The sequence below is a fragment of the Nuphar pumila genome, chromosome 14, assembly GCF_984573655.1.
Source record: "Nuphar pumila chromosome 14, dmNupPumi1.hap1.1, whole genome shotgun sequence".
In the NCBI taxonomy this organism is placed as follows: Eukaryota; Viridiplantae; Streptophyta; class Magnoliopsida; order Nymphaeales; family Nymphaeaceae; genus Nuphar; species Nuphar pumila.
In genome coordinates this window covers 79,282,700-79,307,703 of record NC_143262.1, presented here as the reverse complement: position 1 = coordinate 79,307,703, position 25,004 = coordinate 79,282,700, and the positions used below count along the sequence as shown (strand labels likewise).

Below are 25,004 nucleotides of genomic sequence, written 5' to 3'. Positions count from 1 at the left end.
GGGTCAAATATTTGGCAGCTCATATCTTTGAATAACAAATCCATTGGTTGGATTGTGGTACTTTTTTTGGCATTGGTGTTGACAGATCCAAACCATATACAAATCCGATTATAATCAGATATGGTTTTAACTAGCTTACCGAATCTGACTAAACAGAGTCGGATTCGGTGAGATAGATAAAATCTGATCTGTTGGCAACCCTATTTTTTTTCAAACATGCAATATTGATGGAAATGGACCAGACCATCAAGATCTAACTAGAAGAAAATCTATTAATCGGATATTTAAGAATTGATAGAATTTATTTTCATTATTATTATATAGTACAATATTATGCGACATGTGCTCACACACATGCATGTGTGCTCACACATCACATAACTGATGTTTTGGAGGATGAAAACATGCTTTTCCTCTCTTTCTTTTGGGAATTATTTTTCCATACAGCATCATTATAGGAGATTACATGATGATTGATTGATGATGATTCATAAAATGAGATTAGTAAGGGGCTTATGCGCGTTATGGCGCATAAACAGTGCACTCATTGTTCATCAGCTTCATTGTAGAACTGCACTGTCCTTCCATTGAGTGGTTGCAGGGGCCTTGAGTTACGCTTATATACCACGCTTAAGGGTGCTTTGATCATCCTCACCTGAGCTCTAGAGAGCTGCCTCACCTGCATGCATTCCCAGTATTCATTACAACTAGTCATGAGATATAATGCACTCATTGTTCGCGCCTGTAGGGGTGAGCAGATCAGCTGATCCGTCAAATCACTTTAAGAAAGTGATTTGACATCTTCACCGTCCACTGATTCATCCCACGAGGACCCCACAGTCTTTATGCAATTTGTGGACGGTAAGGATTTCAAATTACTTTCTTCAAAAGAGTCCGCCCTAGAGATTGAGATCAGATCTGATGTGGGGCCATGCCAGATCTGACCGTAGGTAATCGGGGGATCTCAGATCCCCTGATTTTAGATTCCTCAAAACCCCTTGAAGATCCTGGATATGATGCCCGGCTATATATATATATATATATATATATATATATATATATATATATATATATATATATATATATATATATATATATATATATATATATATATATATATCAAACCGTAGAGAGAGCAGAGATCCTTGGATTTGAGATCTGAGGCTCTTGGTCCTAAACCTAAAGGGTCGGGCCTAGCGGGTCATGATCAAGCTAGCTACCTGACCCAGCACGTACCTGCATGTGGGACCCAACTTAGCCAGAAGTTCATGCCAGACGAAGGAATACCCTTTGTATTTTGGCAAGGATTTGGGCACAGACCAGTACCATGAGCCCCGATGGGTCTGCTCATGTAATACCAGGCCGAATATATAAAGAAGCCAGTCTAAATTTATGCCTTTATAGGCTTAGCCCAAAATACAGACGGATGGGTACATTTGGTGTGTGAGCAGGATTTTACCAGTGCCAAGGCCCGGGCCTATAACTTGACTGGCCAAGTTGACCGAGACCTGGCTTCCCATGAAGATCGGATGATCAGGTGATATGTCAAAACACAATTTTTTTATGTTTTGAAATCACCGCTGTCCATGGCCCTTCATCACCACCATTCATTGTGCAAATACAGGAAGGATCAGGTGCAATGTGATTGCACACTTGTAGTGTGCTGTTGATAACTCACCATCTTTGGAGTACTGTCAGTTGTGGGACCCAACCAAAGTATAAAAGATCGGTGATTTGGCATATCACCTGTTCATTTTTTTGGCATAAGTAGGCACAATTTCTGCTCGGTCTCTTGGCTTTTTTTTTTATGAAGGAAAACCCTCACCGAGAACCAGGTCACAAATTTCACCCTTGGGCATTTTTATGAGGGTGAAATTTTTAGTAGGGTTCTCACCTTTCCGAGGATATTCCAGATGACATTCTCAGTGCAGGGAGGAGTTGTAAGCGATCCCACATATCTGTAGTATTTGCGAGTGCCGCGGCTCATGCTCCTCGTGTTAACCACTCCCATTGGAACCTCTATATCATCATCTTCTGTGCATGTCTCGTTTGCCATTATCCCAAACTCATCCACAAACTGCGAAAACAAAGAAATCATTCTTGAGGATTTTGGTTTTTCCACAAAAGATGAATGGTTAGTTTCATTTTTGATATTTAATGCTCCGAAACTTAGCCTCTCAGGTGGAGGGAGAACAATCAAGTAATCTGCTAAATTTGGCATCATCACCTTCTACAATGTACAATGAAGCAATGGACGGTGATTTTTTTTTTTTACCATCCTCTCTGGAGGGCAGCCCGGTCCAGAGGCACACTCAAAGCTTGCCATGTGATGGCACCTGATCCTGGCTGGTAGGGATGGCAGTGGACAGGGGGAAAGCGGGGCCCCGCCCCGTTTGGACCGGGGATGAAGGGTATGAAACGGGGGTGGAGGCGGGGACGAAGGTTAAAATCCATCCCCGTCCGGGGGTGGAGGCGGGGATGGACATGCACTTTTCCATGCCCCACCCCGTCCCCGCCACGATCCCCGCCCCAACCCCACCCTGACCACTTTTCCCCGCAATATCCCTGCCCCGCCCCTGCCTCATCCCCGTTTGAACCGGGGATGGAGGACATGAAACGGGGATGAAGGCGGGGATGGAGGATAAAATCCATTCCCCGCAGGGGATGGAGGATAAAATCTTGAGGCGGGGCGGGGGTGGAGACCTTGTCCCCCGCCCCGCCCCACTTCCATCCCTACTGGCTCGTCTGACATGATAATTTTCATTTTTTTTAAAAATTTTAAATCTTCTTTCTTACTGTCATTCTTTTAGCAAAGGTTCCACCAATTGATATTGATTCCCCCAAACAATTGAAATTCAATTTCTTGATCTGCATCCTCAATTTTAGAAAATTGATGAAGAGCACACATACCTGGTCGATAAATGGGTCAGCATCTCCATGATCATACAGGATCGCCACGACTGCTAAACCACCATCCTTGCTCTGATGAAGAAGATGAAGCTCCACAGGGTACCTACATGCACTCATGGTTAATCGTAAGTTACCCCAACGGAAGTCTCTATTTGACAATTTCAGTAAGAAGTTGGGTCCTAAAATGTCTATGTACAAAATACAGGACTTTTTTGAAATATCACGTAAAAGGTTGGACTCCAAATGAAGATTTTTGCTTGAAAATACGTAAGCGACTCACTTTATTTGTTCGAAAGATAGCGAGAACATGATTAATGTTGTCAATATCCGTATCGGCCCTGAATCGTTGGGCCAATGATTCAGGTGAATCCGCAGATACCGATTCTCAAGAGAATCGGCTAAAAATAATTAAAAAAATATTTCATGTCAATCACATGTGTTAAAACTATCAAAATAATAATGTCAATGTTTAAAAATTATTTTTAAGCATTTTTTATATTTTATTAAAATAACCGATTCAAGTTAGTATCATATAGATTTTCTGCTGATACGATATGTATAGGCCGATATTGAAAACATTGATCGGGACCATTAATTTTGACAAACATTGAGGATTCGCTTGAATGCCTTGGAGTAGGGTGTCAATGAGTGTGAAATCAGATTTGGATCAAATTTTTGGGTATAGTATTGGGTCCGGACCTGGATTGAATCGGGTCTACTATAAGAGAAATCATACCCAGACCCAATAAGAACTACATGAACCTGACCTTAACCATACCAGTAAAATAATATTTTTTTATCATTTTTACAATATACGGCCCATGCATGCACATTCAAATGTTGGATCTAAAATCCCTGAAATAAAGGGAGAGAGGTCTCCTTTATTTCAAGGACTCTGATCTTGAGATCCAAGGAATCCACAACAGCCTCAGTTCATAATCATTCCATACATCAAAAAGACATTGACGTATCATGTTCATAGGGCAGATCCGTGGAGCGAGGTGAGAATTTTTCAGATAAGAAGATATTGTTTTAATATTTTCTAAAAATAACATTTTTTAAAATATCTATAGTTTTTTCCTTGACAAGATTTGTTATAGAGCGAGATTTGTGGCATTGTTATTAGTCAGACTTAAAGCATAGTCACAAATATCGTTCTCGCTAGTTTTTCGGTAAGGGAGAATATTGGGAGATTTAAAAAAAAACATTTTTTCGGGAAAATATCGGCAAATTAAAGATTAAAAAAACATAATAATAATAATAATAATAATAATAATAATAATAATAATAATAATAATAATGAAAAAGCACCTTAACCCACCCCCACAACAACCTCTTCCTTTTTTCATTTTGTTAGAGACAAGGAAAGGGAGGGTACTATGGGTGACCCATTCCTTTTTTTTCAGTTTTGAGAGACAGGGTCATGATAAATTAAAAGCACTAGAAATAAACACGAGATATTCAATTTAAGCGATTTTTTGAAATATAAAGTATAAAAGGGGAAAAATACGAGAAGTGTTTTTTTCGCTAGATTTTCAAAATCTCGTCGAGATCTGTGACTACGCCTTAAACTTACCTTACACCATCGATAGTGTGCTCGGAAGGCGTGTGCCAATGCAGACTTTTGAGTGTGTAATTCTTCTCACCAATGCACAAGACTCCGGCATCCTCCTCCCACCGTACCTACAATTAAAAAGGAAAGAAGGAAAATGCAATCTTAATATCAAGTAATTATCCCAAGGGGGTTGGTGTATTGGGGTGGAGGCCTTGGTTGCTGGACGCGCAGTCAAGGTTCGATTCCCATGGGTGTCGTCCCTTCTGCGCATAGGCCCTGAGGGCAGGGGTCTTAGCTTCGGAGAGTTTTACACTGTTGACAGGATGATCGTAGGTATGGCAGACTGAGCCAGCGCGATCAGGTCTTCATGCCAGGTGCAGTTTTTTCGAGTTATATATATATATATATATTTTAGGATAATTCAAGAGAAAACCCACCATCACCGACCACACCTTGGCTGGCCTCTGGTTTTGTAAACCCTTAAGTTTCCCCCTCCCACCGGGGGAGTACACCCAGCTTCGACCTTGTGGCAAGAGACACCACCCGTGGGTTTCAAACTTGTGACGTCCCATCAACTTAGTGACATTCACAAGTCGCACCTACCAGATGAGCCGAGTCTTTGTGGGCAATATCAAGTCATTATATTTGAGCAAGGTAAAGGTGATGTTTAGGGCCCCCCTTCCGTTGATTCAAACTAGGGCTGGACAATGGGTCAGGCGGCCAGTGGCCCGGTTTGAATGGGTCGGGCTGCCTGGGCCTGGGCCAATTAAAGGTCTGAAAACCTTGCTGGATGAACTCGAGCTCGAATCCCTATCAAAATGATCCATTGAAGGAAAAAGGTAAATACAAAGAATATTCTCATCTCACAATGAGAGAGGATTGGGTCCAAGCAACCTTGGGCAGAAAAGCTGCCAAATTTATTTGGATGCCATTCATTGTCAAGATGAACACCACCCCAAAAAAAAAAAAATATCGTTGTGTTAATTACTGATAGGGGTCTGCCTAACCCCAGCTTGCCTTTAAAAAAAAAGTCCATAAAAAAGATTGTCACCATGTAGATGGGCCTCATAAGGATTTGTGATAAGGTTCAGTTTCTAGATAAACAGTGACAGTGACTGAAAAATGAAAGGATAAGATCCAATCAAAACACAAATCTTTTGGCAGGTTTTGGGTGTCGTTCATCTTGCGGATCAACTGACATCCAAGTCTCCAAAGTTCTTTGGACCTGATCTGCTCGCTTTACTATGACACTCTGACCTACAAATGGACGCTATGTGTGCCATGGCGATCACCCAATAAAAGAGAGAAAGCTTGGAAGCAACTAGTTCATGCCCAAGTCCACATAATGGTTCTACATGAGAGGGGATCCAGTGATAAGGCTGAATACATTGCAAGGTACTCGGCCGAGTGCTGGATCTGCTCTCGTTCTACACGAGACATATGGAAGTATATAAGCAAACGCGATCGCACCGCAATATTGAAGCCAAGGTCGACTAAGGAAGCATTGGTGTGCTTGTAGTCCCTGACCAGAGGATTCAATCCAGTGCCCTCCACCACTTGGCTCCTGTTAATGTTGATGGGGGACTGGAACTTGCCGGTGGAACATGCCTGAAACTCAGGCATTAGGCTCCCCCATTGGTTAGGCCCATTCGCACCCCGATAGCTGAACACCACATGTGAATCTGCAGACATCCATGCAAAGCAATAGCTGGTTGGTTCATTGCTCAATATAACTCAAATTCCATCAATAATATATAAACTTTTTTGAAAGAAATCCCATCAACAATATTAAGGCTATTATCATGATCATCATCATTTATGCGAAGGGTAACACCCACTAGATACTATTAAATTATGGAACTAACAGCATCAGCCAAATATTTTTGTTCCACAAGTGATGCTGATCTTTCTCTTGATGTGCATTGTAGCCTAATATGTAACATTGAGCCACACACAAACACATATTGACGAGAACATGCAAAATAGGTCTAAATGTTTTTTCCTTCACTTTTTTCACAATTCTAACCTCGTAGATATGTTTGGCATGGTCGATTTGATAGGAATTATTATTTTTTTATTTTTATGAAAAATGGTTTTTTGTGCCTCAATAAAATTTTGATTCATTGATTTTCAAACTCTATAAAAACCTTAGAATCAGATGTTTTAAAAGCTGATCCCTATGAAATCAAGCATGTAGATCACATCTCTATTCTCAGACACTCAGAATTAAGAAAAACAAAATGAAACACTCATTTTGCATATTTGTTTTGTTCTCTCTCTCTCTCTCTCTCTCTCTCTCTCTCTATATATATATATATATATATATATATATATATATATAGAGAGAGAGAGAGAGAGAGAGAGAGAGAGAGAGAGACTAGAATATGAGAACTAAAAATATAGGCATTTCCAACGCTATTTTTGCAAATCCAACCATGTAGATGTGTTGGGCATGGTAAATTTGCTAGGAATCAATTGTTTGATCATGTATTATAGAAGAAAAACATGATTTTTGAATGCTTGAATATCTATGCTTGAGCCATCGATTTTAAAGCCTTAAAAAATTTCATTTATACATCATATATAATCAGATTTTTCAAGAGCTGGTTCTTATAAAATCAACACATCCTTAAGGTTAGGTTTAAGAGAATAAAACAAAAAAAGTTGAACTCCATATCGCAGTTCACAAGGTAGTTCTCATATTCCCAGATCTCATACTCTAGTGACTATATATATAGCATTAATCCTCACTGAAAGCTCATACTTCAAGAACCAAGCTTGTGGGCTTTTTTCTGAAAAAAGGTGTTGATGCCATTGGCATGGTTGGGGCTCCCCATCTTCAAGATTATGGGGATTATCTGCAATTTTAATTAAATGACTCACCAAAGGCAAATCAACCTAATAACCTTATGTCCCTAATCAGATATGCATCATTCTATCCATAACAATATATCGTAATAGAAGTAAAAACACCTGGTTAAGAATATAGTTCCTGATTTGAAATCTGGCTTTAGAAATTGAATCAAGACCAAAGGTCGCATCAAAGACCAAAAAAAAAAGCTACTAAAAATGAACTTTCATGGATTTTATTATGGTTTGAGGGGGCCGAAATCCTAGGTTGTACCAGGTATGGATCGAACTGAGCCCTCGACTAGAACACCAAGTGGCAAAAAAAGCACACACACAAGGCACAAGATTTACATGGTTCAGAAAGAAATAGAGTTGTGGAGGGAAGTGATCACCATGAGCATTGGCGCCAACAGCAAGAAGAAAGACAAGTCCGGCGATGAGAATGGTGGCTGCCATTTCTTCTTGTTGCTGGGAGGGTTTCTCCTGCAAGGAACTAGCAATGAGAGTTATATGAAGGCATCCTTTGGTTATATATATACGTCCGTGGTGCATGGTGCTATTCCGGGATTGCACTTTTCTGTCCAACCATTTAGCGACAATTATGGTGAAGCCTGGCAAATGTATGGTTATGAATTTTGGGCTGCCTGTTTTAAGGAGTTGGTACAAATCTTTTGAGTAAGCAGTTGCTTTATGTGAACAACCTTATCTAATTTAAGACAATGGGAGTTTTGGATTTATGGATCTCATTTTTCTTCTTAAACTCTATCTTTGAGTTCATTTAACTGAGTCCTATTGGTTAGCTAAATAGTGTATATGGGCTCAGGTTTTCTAGCCATTCCTTGACCAAGTTTGGAACACGAAACTCAACCTTAAGTGTCCATTGAGCAATCACAAACTATATCACCCAAAAAATCCAAGGAAAAAAGGACCAGAGATGATGAGTCCCAAAGTCCCTTGGTGGACAAGGAAAATATTGACGTTTTAGTCTTTAATTGGGGAAAAATCAAGAGCATATGGGTAGAATTAGGACAGATACAGATCAGTTAAAATATTAGAAGTAGAAATTCTTTTCTTTCTCTCTCTCTCTCTCTCTCTCTCTTTTTGTTGTTGTTGGTCTAGACCAAGGGAGAAAACTCCCATCACCCACCGCCCACCGGCAGGGCTTCCGTTGGTAAACCCTCGAGTCCCTTTGCCAACCATGGAGTACACCCAGATTTGACCTTGTAGCAAAGGACGCGCTTGTGGGCTTCGAAGCATGGGTATCTTAGGTTAGGTACCAACCACGATTACCCCTAACCAAGAAGGCAGAGAACTTGTGCGTTAAATTTTTTTTTTTCTAAAGTAATAACTTTATTATTTTAATAAGATTACCTAATTAATGGCATCATATGATAGCGAGTGTTTGTTGCTTTACCTTGTGCCTCTTAATAAGGTATCTGCCTATGCTAAATGCTTTTGGCAAATATGATAATTATAGTGTCAATGGCTTGTCCATCTTTATTCAAGATCAGGTCATAATGCTAATGGCATGTGTGTGTGTGTGTGTGTGAGAGAGAGAGAGAGAGAGAGAGAGAGAGAGAGAGAGAGAGAGAGAGGCTTTTGGCAAATATGATAATTGTAATGTCAATGGAGAGAGAGAGTGAGTGAGTGGCTTTTGGCAAATATGATAATTATAATGTCAACGGAGAGAGAGAGAGAGAGGCTTATGGCAAATATGATAATTATAATGTCAATGGCTCGTCCATCTTTATCAAAGATCAGGTCATAATGCTAATGGCATACTTGAGAGAGAGAGAGAGAGAGAGAGAGAGAGAGAGAGAGAGAGAGCACTTATTTTCTTCTTTTCAACCTATGGTAGGGATTGGACTGCATCAAAAGTTCAAGATTCGACTATGAAAAAAAGAAAAAGGTTCAAGATTCCTTACTGTCTGGTCCATGCTTTGAGTGTTCGACGAGCAGACTATCTGACACTGCATCAAATATAGCAGAGGGGATGATGATGCTCTTTTGTCTGTACCTTCTTACTGCAATGTAGAAAGGGAACTTCATCAATGGCGATGGTTCACTTGGCTTGGTGGGCTAGAGTCAAGAGAGCAATTAGAATCAAATTCCCACCACCAAATGATTATGTGGATCCCCAAACTTAGTGTCACCACTGGCCCTCTGGAGCCGTTCAGTTGGGGGTGTGTGTTATGTTCTAGGAAAATGATTTTATGGGCATACAAGTGCCACTGGAGCAAGATTTTAAGCAAAAAAAAGGATTCATATTTTAATAAACTATTACTTTGAAAAACAGTTCATACAAATTTTTTTCTTATATTTACACTGAGAAACTGCCCGCAGAATACAGAATAAGAGACCTAACCGGCTTTATGGTCGCTGTCCTTCTGTAGGCTTACCACTTGCTCCCAAGGAGTCAACACAACAGTTTATATAATAAAAAATAAACAAATGTATAAAAAAATTAAAAACTAAAAAACCCAAAATTAAAATTATTTTATTCTGAAAAAGGTGAATTTATTGCAAATTTTTTGGTGATTTTTATTATTTTGTGGATTTATCATGATAAAATCATGATAAGTTCATTTCGAGCCCCCATATTCGCGAAGCAGGTTATATGTTCCCCCGAACAGGGCAGTTAGCTACATCTCATGTTCGGGGGTCCCAAAGAGCACCACGTATGTAAGCATGTGCGTCTCGTATCCCCATGTTTGTCAGCATTAATTAGCGTTGGAGTTTGATGCGATTGCAAAGACTTAAGTACCATCTCCTCATTGGTGCAAAAAAAATGACGAAGGAGTGGTTGTAAAGACTTAAGTGCCCCAAAGATGATTATTTAAGACCCAGTCTCTGCACTGTAGGATTATCCGAGAAAAAAATCTTTCCTGGAGGAGGCCATGAACATCAACCCTCTCACTCCCTCTCTCCCTTCTATTTCTGCTTCTGTGCACATCCAGCAGAAGATCCTACATTGCTCCATCAAGCACCGACTGACCTGCACATTGAGAGGGATCCGCGCCGGGAGGGAGCCCCCGGACCCCCCTCTTGTAAGGGCAAAAACTCTAAATCAAGCTCCACAACGAATCAAGTTAAATGATGCTACCCACGCTGGGAGGAACCCTCAGACCCCCCTTCTGTAAGGGTAAAAACTCTGAATCAGACTCCAAAACTCTTCAAGTTGAACGATGCTACAGTCAGTGTGCAGGTCAGTCGGTGTTTGATGGAGCAATGTAGGATCGTCTGTTGGATGTGCACATAAGTAGAGAGAGAAGGGAGAGAGAGTGAAAGGGTTGATGTTCATGGCCTTCTCCAGAGAGAACTCTTTGCCTCCCTTGATTTCTTCTCTAGAGATAGAGAGAAGGTTTTACAGTGTTTTACGGAGAAAGAAGAAGAAGACTTTGAAGAGTCAACATCATCCTCGACTTTCTGGATGGAGGACATGTTTGTCCTTTTTTTGAACGGAGAAAGAAGAAGAAGACTTTGAAGAGTCAACATCATCCTCGACTTTCTGGATGGAGGACATGTTTGTCCTTTTTTTGAACTGTTTGTTTTTTCTTTTTTGAATGAAAGGCATTTTTGTCATTTTCTCAAACCATCACTTTATGAGAAGAATAGTAAGAAAGGGTACTTAAGTCTTTGCAACAACACCAGAGTCCGATGCAAAGTTATGTCAACATACACGAGAATACGAGCCCCATATGCTTGTATACATGGTGCTCATTCAAAGCCCCGAACACAGACGTGAGATTCAGTGAATCATCGGGGGGGAACATACACCACCCTCTCCCATCTTCGTGTATCTTGAAAGAAAAACCCAAAAGCTGACACCACCACCACCACCGTCATCCCGCCACCTTAAAAGGGTCAGACTTTGGTTTGGGTCTAGGTATGACATAGTTCGACTTAATCAGATCTTTGGATTTGACTTTAGGATCGGATAAAGAGAAAGTAATAGCAAATTCGTATTTAATTAGCTGATCACACAATCACAACAATAAAATAGACATTTAGCGTCCCTAGTTGTCTGGTCGCCAATTCTTTTAGCCACGGTGAAGCCGTTGCTAAAATAAACCTCTAGCGATGGTTACTGCTGTCACAAGAGAATATACCTATAGTGCCGGCTATAGGTCTTTGCTTTGAAAAAAAACACTTAAATCATGACAGATTGTCCAGAAAGCTCCATACTGAATCTAACTCTAGTTATTAATTAGATAGTACCTACTTTGTTGAAGTGTACTAATTGGATTCGGATTCCGTCACATATCCAACACAAATCCGATTGCTGACATCCCTTACCCCTTCTTTCTCTATGGAACCCACTTTTGGGATAAAATGCAAAATATTGAACCGTACACATGAAATGTGACAGATATGAACTTGGCGTTGAGTCTCAACAACTTTGTAATAATGGTGCTTTTTGGATCATGGAGATCCAAAAAAAGGCTGGAGCAGACCGGAAAGGCTTGGTCAACTTTGTGGAGAATATATGCAAAGGGGCATACTTCCACCAGCAAGTAACTATTTTCCTTTTTCCTTTCAGCTTTTTCTTATTTAGACATGATAGGACGAAGATAATGGCAAATGGGCCAGGACTTCAACCCAGTTTTGGATCGTATTGCATAGGGTCGGATCCTCAACAAATCTGGCTAGGTTTTGCTAGAACTAATTTTTTTCGACAGATAAAGCTGGGGTTAGTCAGACCCCTACCAGTTATACAAGGATACCATTTGGGGTTGGAACTTGCAACGTCCCAACACAAAGTGACGTGCACTAACTGCTCCTGCCAGACAAGCGGAGCTTCTGTTGGTTTTGCTAAAACTAAATTTAGTAAGCATAAAGTAAGCATTCACAATGTCCAAACTGATTTTATATATATATATATATATATATATATATATATATATATATATATATATATATATATATATATATATATATATATAAGGTCGTTTGAATGTGAGAATTGGCAAATATCAAAATTATTTAGAATCAAGAACAGCAGTCCGATCAGCCAGACGGCTGTCAACAATATAGCCTAGATGAATCTGGCGATCAGGGGCAAGCAGCATGAGAGAGAGAGAGAGAGAGAGACCAGGGTTTGAATAGGCGAGAAGAGAGAGCAGGGCACGCCGATGAGCGGTGGCTAAGGCAGGTCATAATTATTTAGAGGGAGTTGAGGGTGGGGGGATCCGATGCCGACGATGTGGGGGACCCAACACCGATGAGCTAAGGACGCCATCAAGTGGTGGGTCATCATTGCTTTCTCCGACGACATTTAAGACTGAAATAATAGATGAGCGGGGAGTGAGAAATGGAACAAACATGAGAGAGAGAAACTCAGACTTTGGCTTAGGAGTGATCGAAGCAGGTTATATGTTCTTCCCGGAATACGCAGGTGTGTGTTCTTGGGTTTGAATGAGCGCCATATATGTAAACACGTGTGGCTCGTTTCTCCGTGTGTGTCAGCATCACTTAGCATCGGAGTCTGGTTTGTTTGCAAAGACCTAAGTACCCTTTTCTGCCATTAGTGTCATGAAATGACGTTTCGAGTAAAGGACAAAAATGTCTTTTTGCTGAAAGAAAGAAAGGGTTAAAATCATCATCATTTTCGCCCTAAGGAGTAAACGATTCCGCTTTAACAGGAGCTCCTCGCAATATGTCGCTCTAAACGTTTTGTCTCACCCTTTAACGATACACCATTTGCTGTAATAGGAGCTCCCTTTGACGATGCAGCCTTTGATGTCGTCTGCTGCCGCGGGATTACCTTTTGTCATCATCTGTTATCGCCGAAGCACCCCTTTTCGTCGTCTACTGCCGTCAGAGCACCCCTTTTCGTCGTTTACTGCCATCGAAGCGTAGTCGGAGCACCGTTGCCACCATCGACTGCATCTACTTTCTAGGTGTTTCTCCTCCACTGTCAGATTAACAAAACTTGTGTCATTTCAGTGAGTTTTGTGTAAGGTCTAGTTATGTAAACAAATCGATTTTTGTTATGTAAATCTGAATGCTAAATCTTACAACTGGTTATACTATTCATGCTAAATAACACCTATTTTCATACTGAAACAAATCGATTTGTACCTATCCACCTTCTGGGCGTCGAAAAATAGTTAGCATGATTTGTTCTTATGAAGACCAAACATTACAACGATATGTACTTATGAAGGCTACATTTAAAGCAACAATGATTTATACATTTAATGCAACAGCGATTTATGATTTACAATGATATGTACTTCTAAAGGGTTTGATTTCTACAACAATTTATACGCTTGAAGGAGCAAATTGTACGTTCGATGCAGCAATGATTTATACGTTAAAAGTAGTAGTCATGTGTATTTATGATTTATGAAGTTACCACGATTTGTACTTAAGTTTGCTAAATCAGACTACGATGTTTACTTATGAAGCCAAAACGTTACAACGATATGTACTTATGAAGGGTGTGATTTATATAACGATTTATATGTTTAAAGCAGCAACGATTTATACGTTTGATGCAGTAGCGATGTGTAATTATGAAGTTACCTCGCTTTGTACTTAATTTTGCTAAATCATACTACGATGTTTACTTATGAAACCAAATATTACGATGACTTGTAATATTGGTGATTGTGTAACGAATATGATAATTTGTAATAATATATACTTGGGGAGGCAGTTATAACATACAATGATGCGGTTAAATTTATATGTTGTGCAGGTTAGCAATGACTACAATTCTTAAGTCAAGAAAGCCTTCGTCGTTGGAGGGGATGACTCTTGGAGAAATCATTCGTCAATCTGATATATATGAGGGTTATGTAAAGTATCAAAATATAATGAACATTGAGAATGAAAAAGATAGGAACAAATTGTTGGATATTTATTATGCGAAGCTTAATCCATCAGATATTTAAGATGAAAAGCAAACAGAGAAAGATGAAAAAGAACTAAAGATGAAGAAGAAAAAGAAGGATGATGAAGAGAAGGAAAAGCAAAGGAAGGAGGAGGAGAATGAGAACTACACGCACTTATGAGGCAAAATGATTTCTTCCTGCCGACCATGCAAAATTAAATCTAGATGCACATCATTCTTCATGTTATCTGTCATGATCGTCAGTTGCATCACACTATACTATGCATCGAGTTGTTATTTATTGTGCCAATAAAAGAAACGACTTATCGTATATGTTTTTTTTATAAATGAATGACACATATTTTCATAACAAAGGCAAATCTTTGTGGAGATTTATGAGTTATGATTTATGATTTACACATTTAAAGCAGTAACAATTTATACATTTAATGCAGTAGCGATTTATGATTTATAAAGTCACCAAGATTTGTAATCAAGTTTGCTAAATCGTACAACGATGTTTACTGTTGAAGCCCAAACGTTATAATGATATGTTCTTCTGAAGGGTGTGATTTCTGCATCGATTTGTACGTTTGAAGCAACGATTTGTACGTTTAAAGCAGGAATGATTTATACGTTTGATGCAATAGCGATTTATACTTGTTAATGATAGCGATTCACGTGTCAGCTATTTAATTACGGGTACGACGCTTTGAAGCGATTTCTATAGAAATCGCTAAATGAGCAACGATTTGAACATGCAAATGGCCACCTCATATATCTATAATGTAAATTTCTCATGCACAAGTTCAATTACATACTACAAATATCTAACAAATCGACACTAGAAAGCACTTAATATTTTACAAATAGGTACACATATCGCATAATATATTACTATACCTAAACACTAAACCCTTAATATCTTATTAAACCCTAACCCTAAACCCTTAATATCATACTAAACCCCAATGCTAAACCCTAAACCTCAACTGTTAACCCTAAACCCTAAACTTTTAACCTAAAACCTAAACCTAAACCCAAACCCTAAACCCTAAACCCTTAATATTTTACTAAACCATAATGTTAAACCATAAACCCTTAATATATTACTAAACCCTAAACCTTAAACCCTAAACCCTAAACCCTAACCCTAAAACCTAAATACTAAACCCTCTACCTAAACCCTCGATTAATATGTTGATTCTGTATATCGATTTATAAGCTATCAAAAGGAATTTTCATATCGATTTGTATGATATTTGCGTTATACTATGACAATATTTTTGTAACAAAGGCAAATCGACTAAACATTACAACGATTTTTAAGATATCAATAGGAAATGCCATATCAATTTAAGATATTGTTTTGATTCATAACATTGATTTAAGATATTGTTTTGATTCTAAATATCGATTTTTAAGATATCAAAACAAGTTTCCAAATCGATTTAAGATATTGTTTTGAATCTTAATATTGATTTGTGTGCTGATTCTTGATATCGATTTAAGATATTGTTTTGATTATTAATATCGATTTATATGCTATTGTTTTGATTATAAATATCATTTTTTAAGATATCAATAGGAATTTCCATATCGATTTAAGATATTGTTTTGATTCTAAATATCGATTTTTAAGATATCAATGTGAATTTCCAAATCGATTCAAGATATTGTTCTGAATCTTAATACTGATTTCTATGTTGATTCTTGATATCGATTTAAGATATTATTTTGATTCTTAATATCGATTTATATGCTATTATTTTGGTTCTAAAATATCAAGTTATATGTTGATTCTGTATATCGATTTATAAGCTATGAACAAGAATTTCCATATCGGTTTGTATGATGTTTGATTATCGAATTGCGTTATACTAAGACAATATTTTCGTAACAAAGGAAAATCAACTAAACATTATCATTGAACAAATCGTTGTAATGATCGGTGTTCGTAAATAAAAATCAAACAAGCGTTTAGCGTTGTGTACAGTGAAAATGCCACTAATTTTCTTTTATGAGTTGCGTTCCTATCGCGATTTACACAATGATTGATAAACGTCTGAAACGATGAATTTCGAAACGTAAAAGCAATATACTAGTGATAAATCTTTTTGCATAAATTTTGACAAACGACTGAAACAATTTGCACAAACGCGATTTATACCTATGCACTATGATTTTTATCCAGATGTCTAAGTGAATGACACGTACCATCGTGATTTACACAATGACGTATGAAGGCTACGTGCTATCGCGATTTGCTTTTACGAGCTATGTCTATGTCAACGATATTTCCTAATCGCTTTTACGGGCGATTGGGGTTTAGGGTTTAGGGTTTAGGTTTTAGGTTTAAGGATTTTGGGTTTTACTTCAACGATACAAATCGAGTCAACTTCTTACATACAAATCAATTTTGTTCACAAAGACATATCATTCTCGCCGAAACCTCGTAACTACAAATCCACATGATTTAAAACCACATTCATATACAAAAATATTAGTATTTAGTTATAATACATCATGACCAATGGTTTGGCTTAGATACAATACATGACCATCATCAAGAAAGAAAATAGATATCATCACCAATATGAAACCCACGTCCAAAATAGTGATGTGCTTCTAATGAAATTCAGGTGCGGGAATGTGGACAACTATTTATGAGAGGACATTTTCGTCAAACACATATCTATCTTTTAGAGACTCCTATTTTTACAGAAGAGGTACTCGAAACATCCGTATCATTCATCATCGAGTTCATTTCCTGCTGCAAAGCGATTCTATGTGCAGTTGCGGATACATCCTCTCCAAGAAAATGAGCTCATTAGTAATGGCAGGCCACTGCACCATTTCCCTCGGACTGAGGTTGATGGAGACTCTAGTAATGGTGCACCTTGAGAATATGCTTCACAAACTTCAGCTCTGGCACTGTCCCCTTGAAGAGCCGATGGGCTACATCATAAATCGCTTTTACGTATTTGTCATAAATTATATTAAAGACAAATACGTAAAAGCGATTTATGATGCAGCCCATCGACTCCTTCAAGGGGACAGTGCCTGAGCTGAAGTTTATGAAGCATATTCTCAAGATTGCACAAATGCTAGAGTCTCTATCAGCTTCAGCCTGAGAGAAATGATGTAGTGGCTCGCCATTACTAATGAGCTCATTTTCTTGGAGAGGATGTATCCACAACTCTACATAGAATTGCTTTGCAGCAGGAAATGAACTCAACGATGAACGATATGGATGTTTCGAGTACCTCTTCTGTAAAAATGGGAGTCTCTAAAAGATAGATATGTGTTTGACAAAAATGTCCAAGAAGAAGAAGAAGAAGAAGACGAAGGCAGAGGAGAAAAAAGAAAAAGAAGAAGAAGTCACACTGCCGCATAAAAGAGGAAGAGATGTTAAATAGACTAGGGTTTTACACTTGAACAACGGGTTGGGTTGGGTAGGGTTTTATATATATCTATATTAGGGTTTTATATTTTGCAGGGTTTTACGCACGTGTACTCAAATCGACACGATGTTTAGACTTAGTAAAGTATAAATCGATTTAAGCAACAGTTGCAAACCATTATGAGTAAAGCGTGATATTACATATGGATATCGTTCACATAGACAAACAAAGACATATCGTTGTCTCAGTTACTTCATAATATATTACAAATCGATACTAGACAACACATAATATCTTATAAATCGATATACATATCACATAATATATTATAAATCGATACGGCAATTAGGCCTAATAGCTTACAAATAGACTTTACAAAATACATAAAATCTTACAAATCGATGTACATATGGCAAAATATATTACAACTTATGTCATATCTTTTACAAATCGGTAAATATATCACATAATATATTACTATACCTAAGCCAATATGCTAAACCCTAAATGATGCGTATAATGATGTGTATATTTGAAGGCTAGATGAGACAACGATTTGTCTGTTCACTTTTATCACGATTTGTACTAATGCAAATTGCGATTTTCATTCAGTTGTAGCCGACATAAATGTCATTGTGTAGATCGTGATAGGACAACATATGGTATAACATCTTATAAATCGATACTAGAAAACACATAATATCTTACAAATCGATATACATATCGCATAATAGCTTACAAATCGACACTACAAAACACATAATATCTTACAAATCGCTATACATATCTCACAATAGCTTAAAAAATATATTATAAATCGATACGAAAATTCAGCATAATAGCTTACAAATTGATATTAACAAACAAAACAATATCTCACAAATCGGTAATATGTTACTACAACCGTGATTTGCGATACATTGCATATATTGAGTGAATGAACGATTTTCACTAATTGTATAAGCTCTGAGCAACGACAATTTACCTAAGGTATCAAAATTATAAAGATTTATGAAGTTACCATAATTTGTACTTAAGTTTGCTAAATCGTACTACGATGTTTACTTATGAAGCCAAAATGTTACAACGATATATACTTATGAAGGGTGTGATTTGAATTATAAACCCTAAACCCTAAAAACCCTAAACCCTAAACCATAAACCATAAACCTAAACCCTAAACCCTTTAACCGTAAAGCCTTTAACCATAAACCATAAACCATAAACCATAAACCATAAACCATAAACCATAAACCATAAACCATAAACCATAAACCATAAACCATAAACCATAAACCATAAACCATAAACCATAAACCATAAACCATAAACCATAAACCATAAACCATAAACCATAAACCATAAACCTAAACCCTAACCTAAACTAAACCCTAAACCCATGTCGGTCCGCGTCGTTACCCCTTATTTTATGGTATATCGGTTATCTTATATGTTTATTTTCTTTTTTGATTTACTAATGTTCGTGTTTTAAACTTACTATTATTACTGTTCCTTTCAACAAAGTATTGTTCGCCAAATGCCATATGCGACTGGATTTCTAGACGAACTACAATACTAGGGTAACGATGACCAAATGACAGACTTTTGTTCAAGTGAAAAGGTTTGTGACTATATCAATTTGTAAGATGTTAAATCTATTTAAGATCTTGTTTTGATACTTAATATCGATTTTTAAGCTATCAATAGGAATTTGCATATAGATTTAAGATATTATTTTGATTCTTAATATCAATTTTTATGTTGATTCTAAATATCGATTTTTAAGATATTGTTTAGATTATTAATATCGATTTAAGATATTGTTTTGATTCTTAATATTGATTTTTATGCTGATTCTTAACACCTATTTTTAAGCTATCAATATATCGATTTAAGATATTATTCTGATTCTTAATATCGATTTCTATGTTGATTCTTAATATCAATTTAAGATATTGTTTTGATTCTTAATATTGACTTAAGATATTGTTTTGATTCTAAATATCGATTTTTAAGATATCAATACGAATTTTTATATCGACTTAAGATGTTGTTTTGATTCTTAATATCGATTTAGAATATTGTTTTGATTCTTAATATCGATTTTTAAGATATCAATACGAATTTCTAAATCGATTTAAGATATTGCTTTGAATCTTAATATCGATTTCTATGCTAATTCTTAATATTGATTTAGGATATTGTTTTGATTCTTAATATTGATTTCTATGCTGATTCTTAATATCTATTTTTAAGCTATCAATATGAATTTCCATATCGATTTAAGATGTTCTGATTCTTAATATTGATTTCTATGCTGATTCCTAATATCAATTTAAGATATTAGTTTGATTCTTAATATTGATTTATATGTTGTTTCTTAACATCAAATTTTATGGTATCAATACACATTTTCATATCTATTTTTTAAGTTATTTTATAATCGATTTGCAGATATTGATTTCTACATTGTGGTAATCGGAAAAGCATTGGGTCTTATACGTGTTGGATGTACGAGAACAAAAAATATGACTATACAACTCCTCAGACTATAACATTGGTGTAGACCGTGACATTGTGCATTTGGTAAGTTTCTATCTTTAAGATTACCGTATCTTATATCGTAGCCCAAAATTTACTTGATTTTGCATAAACCAAAGGTTGGATTTTTCAGAGACATGTTGGGTGTCAACATTGGCCCATGGAGGCTTGATGTCGTAGAGGATGCTCATTTACAAAATAATGGCGTCGATTGTGACATCTTTATAATAAAGTATATTGAAGCAATATACTATGAACGAGCACCAGAATTCACCATTGTATGTTGTACACTTAAACATGTTTTATTATCCTATATTATTGGTGACTATATTTTTATATTAGTCTGACTTTTAGGTTTTTTTTGGGATGATATACCTGAATTCTGCACAGAAATATGCAAAAAATTGAAGGATTTTCTAATTGAGAAAGATATAAAAACCGAGACTGCAAGATTACCTAGAAAGCTACGAAGGACGCGAGGTCCCCAGAAGTAAGAGGAGGTCCTTTTAAACGTCTACTTGTTCTCAAGGATAACATGAAGAGGGTTACATTCTACTGTTGAGAGAGAGAGATAACAATTTTTGGTTCAACTTTCAATTTCTAAATTTTTTTGTACAAACATTTGTAACAGATTTTGTAGTCTGTGTATACAAATTTTGTAAGACTATGTACAAAATTCACATTGATCCATAAACCAAAATTACGAACCTGGAACACGTGTGTTGAATACGCAAATCGCTACCTCAAGCGCTCAAATCTCAACAATATAAATTCTGCAGGCACACATTTCAAAATTATAATATAAATATCTTGAAAATTGACACATCTTATAATTTATAAGATATTATATTGATTTTTGTGAGATATTGTTTTGTTTGTTACTATCAATTTGTAATATATTATGTTGAATTGTTGTATATCGATTTGTAAGATATTATGTGTTTTCTAGTGTCAATTTGGGAGATATTGTTTTATTTGTTATTATCGATTTGTAATATATTATGCTGAATTGTCGTATATCGATTTGTAATATATTATGCCGAATTGTCGTATATCGATTTGTAAGATATTATATGTTTTCTAGTGTCGATTTGTGAGATATTGTTTTGGTTATTAATATCGATTTGTAATATATTATGTTAAATTGTCGTATATCGATTTGTAAGATATTATGCTGAATTGATTAATATCGATTTGTAAGATATTATGTTGAATTGCTTAATATCGATTTGTAATATATTATGCTGAATTGCCGTATATCGATTTGTAAGATATTATGTGTGTTTTAGTGTCATTTTGTGAGATATTGTTTGGTTCATTAATGTCGATTTGTAATATATTTTGCTGAATTGCCATATATCGATTTGTAGGATATTATGCTGAATTGACGTATACTGATTTGTAATATATTATGCTGAATTGCCATATATCGATTTGTAAGATGTTATGTGTTTTCTAGAATCGATTTGTGAGATATTGTTTTGGTTGTTAATATCGATTTGTAATATATTATGCTGAATTACCGTATATCAATTTGTAAGATATTATACTGAATTGCTTAATATCGATTTGTAATATATTATGCTAAATTGTTGTATATTGATTTGTAAGATATTATATGTTTTCCAGTATCGATTTATGAGATATTGTTTTGGTTGTTAATATCGATTTCTAATATATTATGTTGAATTTCTGTATCGATTTAGAATATATTTTGCTCAATTGTTGTATATCGATTTGTATGATATTATGTGTTTTCTAGTGTCATTTTTTTATAATATTTGTAGTATGATTTTTATTATAGAATTACAACAAAGAATTATAACATTACAACAAAGAATTATAACATTACAACAAAGAATTATCGATTTACAATAAAGAATTATAGAACTACAACAAAAAATTATCGATTTACAACAAAAAATTATCGATATGGCAAACACAGAAGAGATACTGATGGTGAACGTGGGGGCTCCTGCAATCTCACAGACCGCCTTTTTGGAGGCTCCTCTAACACGAGTCTCCTCAACAATGAGGCTTCATGGTACGACAATCTTGGAGGAGAAGACTGAAGTGGGGAAGATGGTGGCTCCAATTTCAACTGCAACCGCCTTCTTGGTGGAGTTGGCTCCTCCAACATGGGTTTCTTCGATGATGTTGGTGTGTCGCGATAAGACAATAGCGAAATAGAGGGTGGAGAAGATGGAGGTTCCTCGATTCTTACCCACGATCGCGTCAATGACCCTTCGTATTCAAAATCATCATCTTCTCTATCTCAAACTGAACATTAGCTAAAGCCAAAGATAGAAAAGGTTGACGATACACTACAAACTAAAAACCACGCAAATGAACAAATGCATTGAGCAAACCATGTTCTAATTCACTATACCTCACATGCATTGTCATTGTCGTTTACATGTGATGCAATATATTGTATTACATACCTGTTCATGTGAAGGGCTTGGTTGCTTAAGGGTTGGTTGTTTCTTAGACATTTTCTTGCAAACCAATTCCAGTGCACCCATATATCGATTTGTAAGATATTATGCTGAATTGCTTAATATCAATTTTTAATATATTATGTTGAATTGACGTATATCGATTTGTAAGATATTATGTGTTTTCGAGTATCAATTTGAGAGATATGGTTTTGTTTGTTAATATCGATTTGTAAGCTATTATGTTGAATTTCCGTATCGATTTGTAATATATTATGCTCAATTGTTGTATATCGATTTGTAAGATATGTGTTTTCTAGTGTCGATTTTTATGATATTTGTAGTATGATTTCTATTGTAGAATTACAACAAAGAATTATAACATTACAATAAAGAATTATCGATTTACAACAAAGAATTATAGAATTACAACAAAGAATTATCGATTTACAACAAAGAATTATAGAATTACAATAAAGAATTATCGATTTACAACAAAGAATTATAGAACTACAGCAAATAATTATAGAATGTTAAATATTACAATGATTTGTAAGATATGAAAGTTAAATGCTATAACTATTTTGTAGCTGAAGAATCCATACACGATTCCTGTGTTGTGTTGCTCACTTTTGAATTGAACTGAGCCTGTCATAAAACAAAACAATATCAGACACTACATTAAGTTCAACAAGAAATGAAACATCCTCCCAAAATTGTTACATACCAAAAGACTTGTGAAACTCATACCATCGGTCCACTCAAACAGGTTGGGTGGATTACAGGTTCCAACATTGTAGTGCACGTCTGTATGGTATTGTTGCATGCTGAAAATTACACAAGTTAGATATTGATAGGTTGCACGTAATATAATTTACACTTGAAACAATATACTGTATTACATACATGTTCATGCGAAGGGCTTGGTTGTTTCTTAGACATTTTCTTGCCAACCAATTTCAGTGCACCCTTTGTCCTTCGACGACTGCGATCAAATGTAGGTTTTCTTTTGATACCCTTTGCTAGGTGAATATTTACATCATAATCTACAACGTTTACTCCTGACTTGTCGAAGATAATGTTTACGCTTCGACGCAACTTCTCACAAGGGTCAGGAGAAGTATGATTTTCACCTACGTTGTTCGATCATGTTTTCTTAGATTGGTCTTCACGAGTTGCAACAGACTCATGGTGAATTAACTGCACTTTTTTAAGTAATTTTCTTGACACTTTTCTCATACATATATAGGCTTCTTTGCTTTTCGATGCCAAATCTACAACATGCATAAGTGACCTACATAATTTTTGGTAACAGGAGGCTATGCAGGCACTTCTCATCAACATTAGATGGACTGACATTATTTGTATTCAGCAGTTCAATCTTTGCTTGTCTCATCCATCTTCGCATTATATATGACTCAAGTATTTCTTGTATCTTTTCTTGATTAAGTACCTTTAATGCATAACAACATAAAATACCTTTGAATTCAAATATTTTGCACGTACATTCAACTATTCTGTTGTCAACATTGTACGTAACATGTGCTTTTTGTCTTTTTGGATGCTCTTCGCTCTCCCATACAACATAATATTTGTGCATATTCTCATATTGCATACGTCATTCTATGTTGCAATTCATGACCTGTATAACCTTCTTCTTAGTCCATTCAAATACAGTTAGTGTATACAGGTCTGCAGGTTACATTAATATTTTCATGCCCAAAGTTATAGGGCGGGTGTTGAAGCATTTCACATCTTGTTCAAGCTCATTCTGTCTAAGACCGTCTATAAATAATTCATACTGTTCCATGAAGTGAAATATTGTTAAATATGAATACAAGGTTTTTTTCAGTGTGGCATGCATAGATTCAGCTCTTTGTGTGCTTATCATACCTGTACAAAAGTATTGTCTTCCATATGCCAATGCCCACTTCTCTTTGTCTGCATATAAATGTTGTAACCACACACAGTCTTCAAGGTTGTACATCTGAATCATTTGCTTCCAATCAGACATAAAGGTGACCTCATCTATGCTCTCAAGTACACACTGTCTAAACTTTTTATCAAACTCTGTCTTCTGATTAAAAATGTGTCCTATGTTCTTTGCTGTATTTTGAAAGATATGCCACAAATATAGGCGATGATGTGCATATGACCATACATGAGACACTACAGCCGCAATTGCATGATCATCATCTGTAAGTACAACTCCAGGGTGCTTTCCATTCATTGCCTGTGTAAATACTTTGAACAACCACTCAAAGTTTCCTTGGTCTAATCATACAAAAAAGCGTCGCGTAATATGCAATTTCGTGAGTGATGGTTCACTCCGATAAATTGTGCAAATGGCCACTGTTCTATATTAATCTTCACTGTCATATAAAAAATAAACACATCATTGAAGCATTCATAATCTACTCTTTACTTTGAATCTGCCCAAAACATATTTACAACATACCCATCTTCAT

The 25,004-nt window shown here is 36.2% G+C and overlaps 1 protein-coding gene across 1 annotated transcript; it reads right to left on the bottom strand.

The window, feature by feature from the left end:
* Window positions 1-278: 278 nt before the first annotated feature.
* LOC149817053 (alpha carbonic anhydrase 1, chloroplastic-like) lies at window positions 279-7,804 on the bottom strand. Its single transcript, XM_089986551.1, has 6 exons — window positions 7,708-7,804; window positions 5,936-6,147; window positions 4,487-4,593; window positions 2,911-3,013; window positions 1,895-2,077; window positions 279-679 (listed from the first exon to the last, which is right to left on the bottom strand). The coding sequence occupies exons 1-6, from the start codon at window positions 7,769-7,771 to the stop codon at window positions 545-547; spliced, it is 804 nt and encodes a 267-aa protein (XP_089842677.1). The 5' UTR covers window positions 7,772-7,804; the 3' UTR covers window positions 279-544.
* Between the last annotated feature and the right edge of the window lie 17,200 nt (window positions 7,805-25,004).

Excerpts from the sequence above, each read along its gene's own strand:
- LOC149817053 (XM_089986551.1), bottom strand. The coding sequence starts at position 7,771 with ATGGCAGCCACCATTCTCATCGCCGGACTTGTCTTTCTTCTTGCTGTT. Across the intron at positions 3,014-4,486 it reads CACACTATCGATGGTGTAAG|GTACCCTGTGGAGCTTCATC; the intron begins GTAAGTTTAAGG and ends GAGTGCATGTAG. Across the intron at positions 680-1,894 it reads TCTGGAATATCCTCGGAAAG|GTGAGGCAGCTCTCTAGAGC; the intron begins GTGAGAACCCTA and ends GAATGCATGCAG.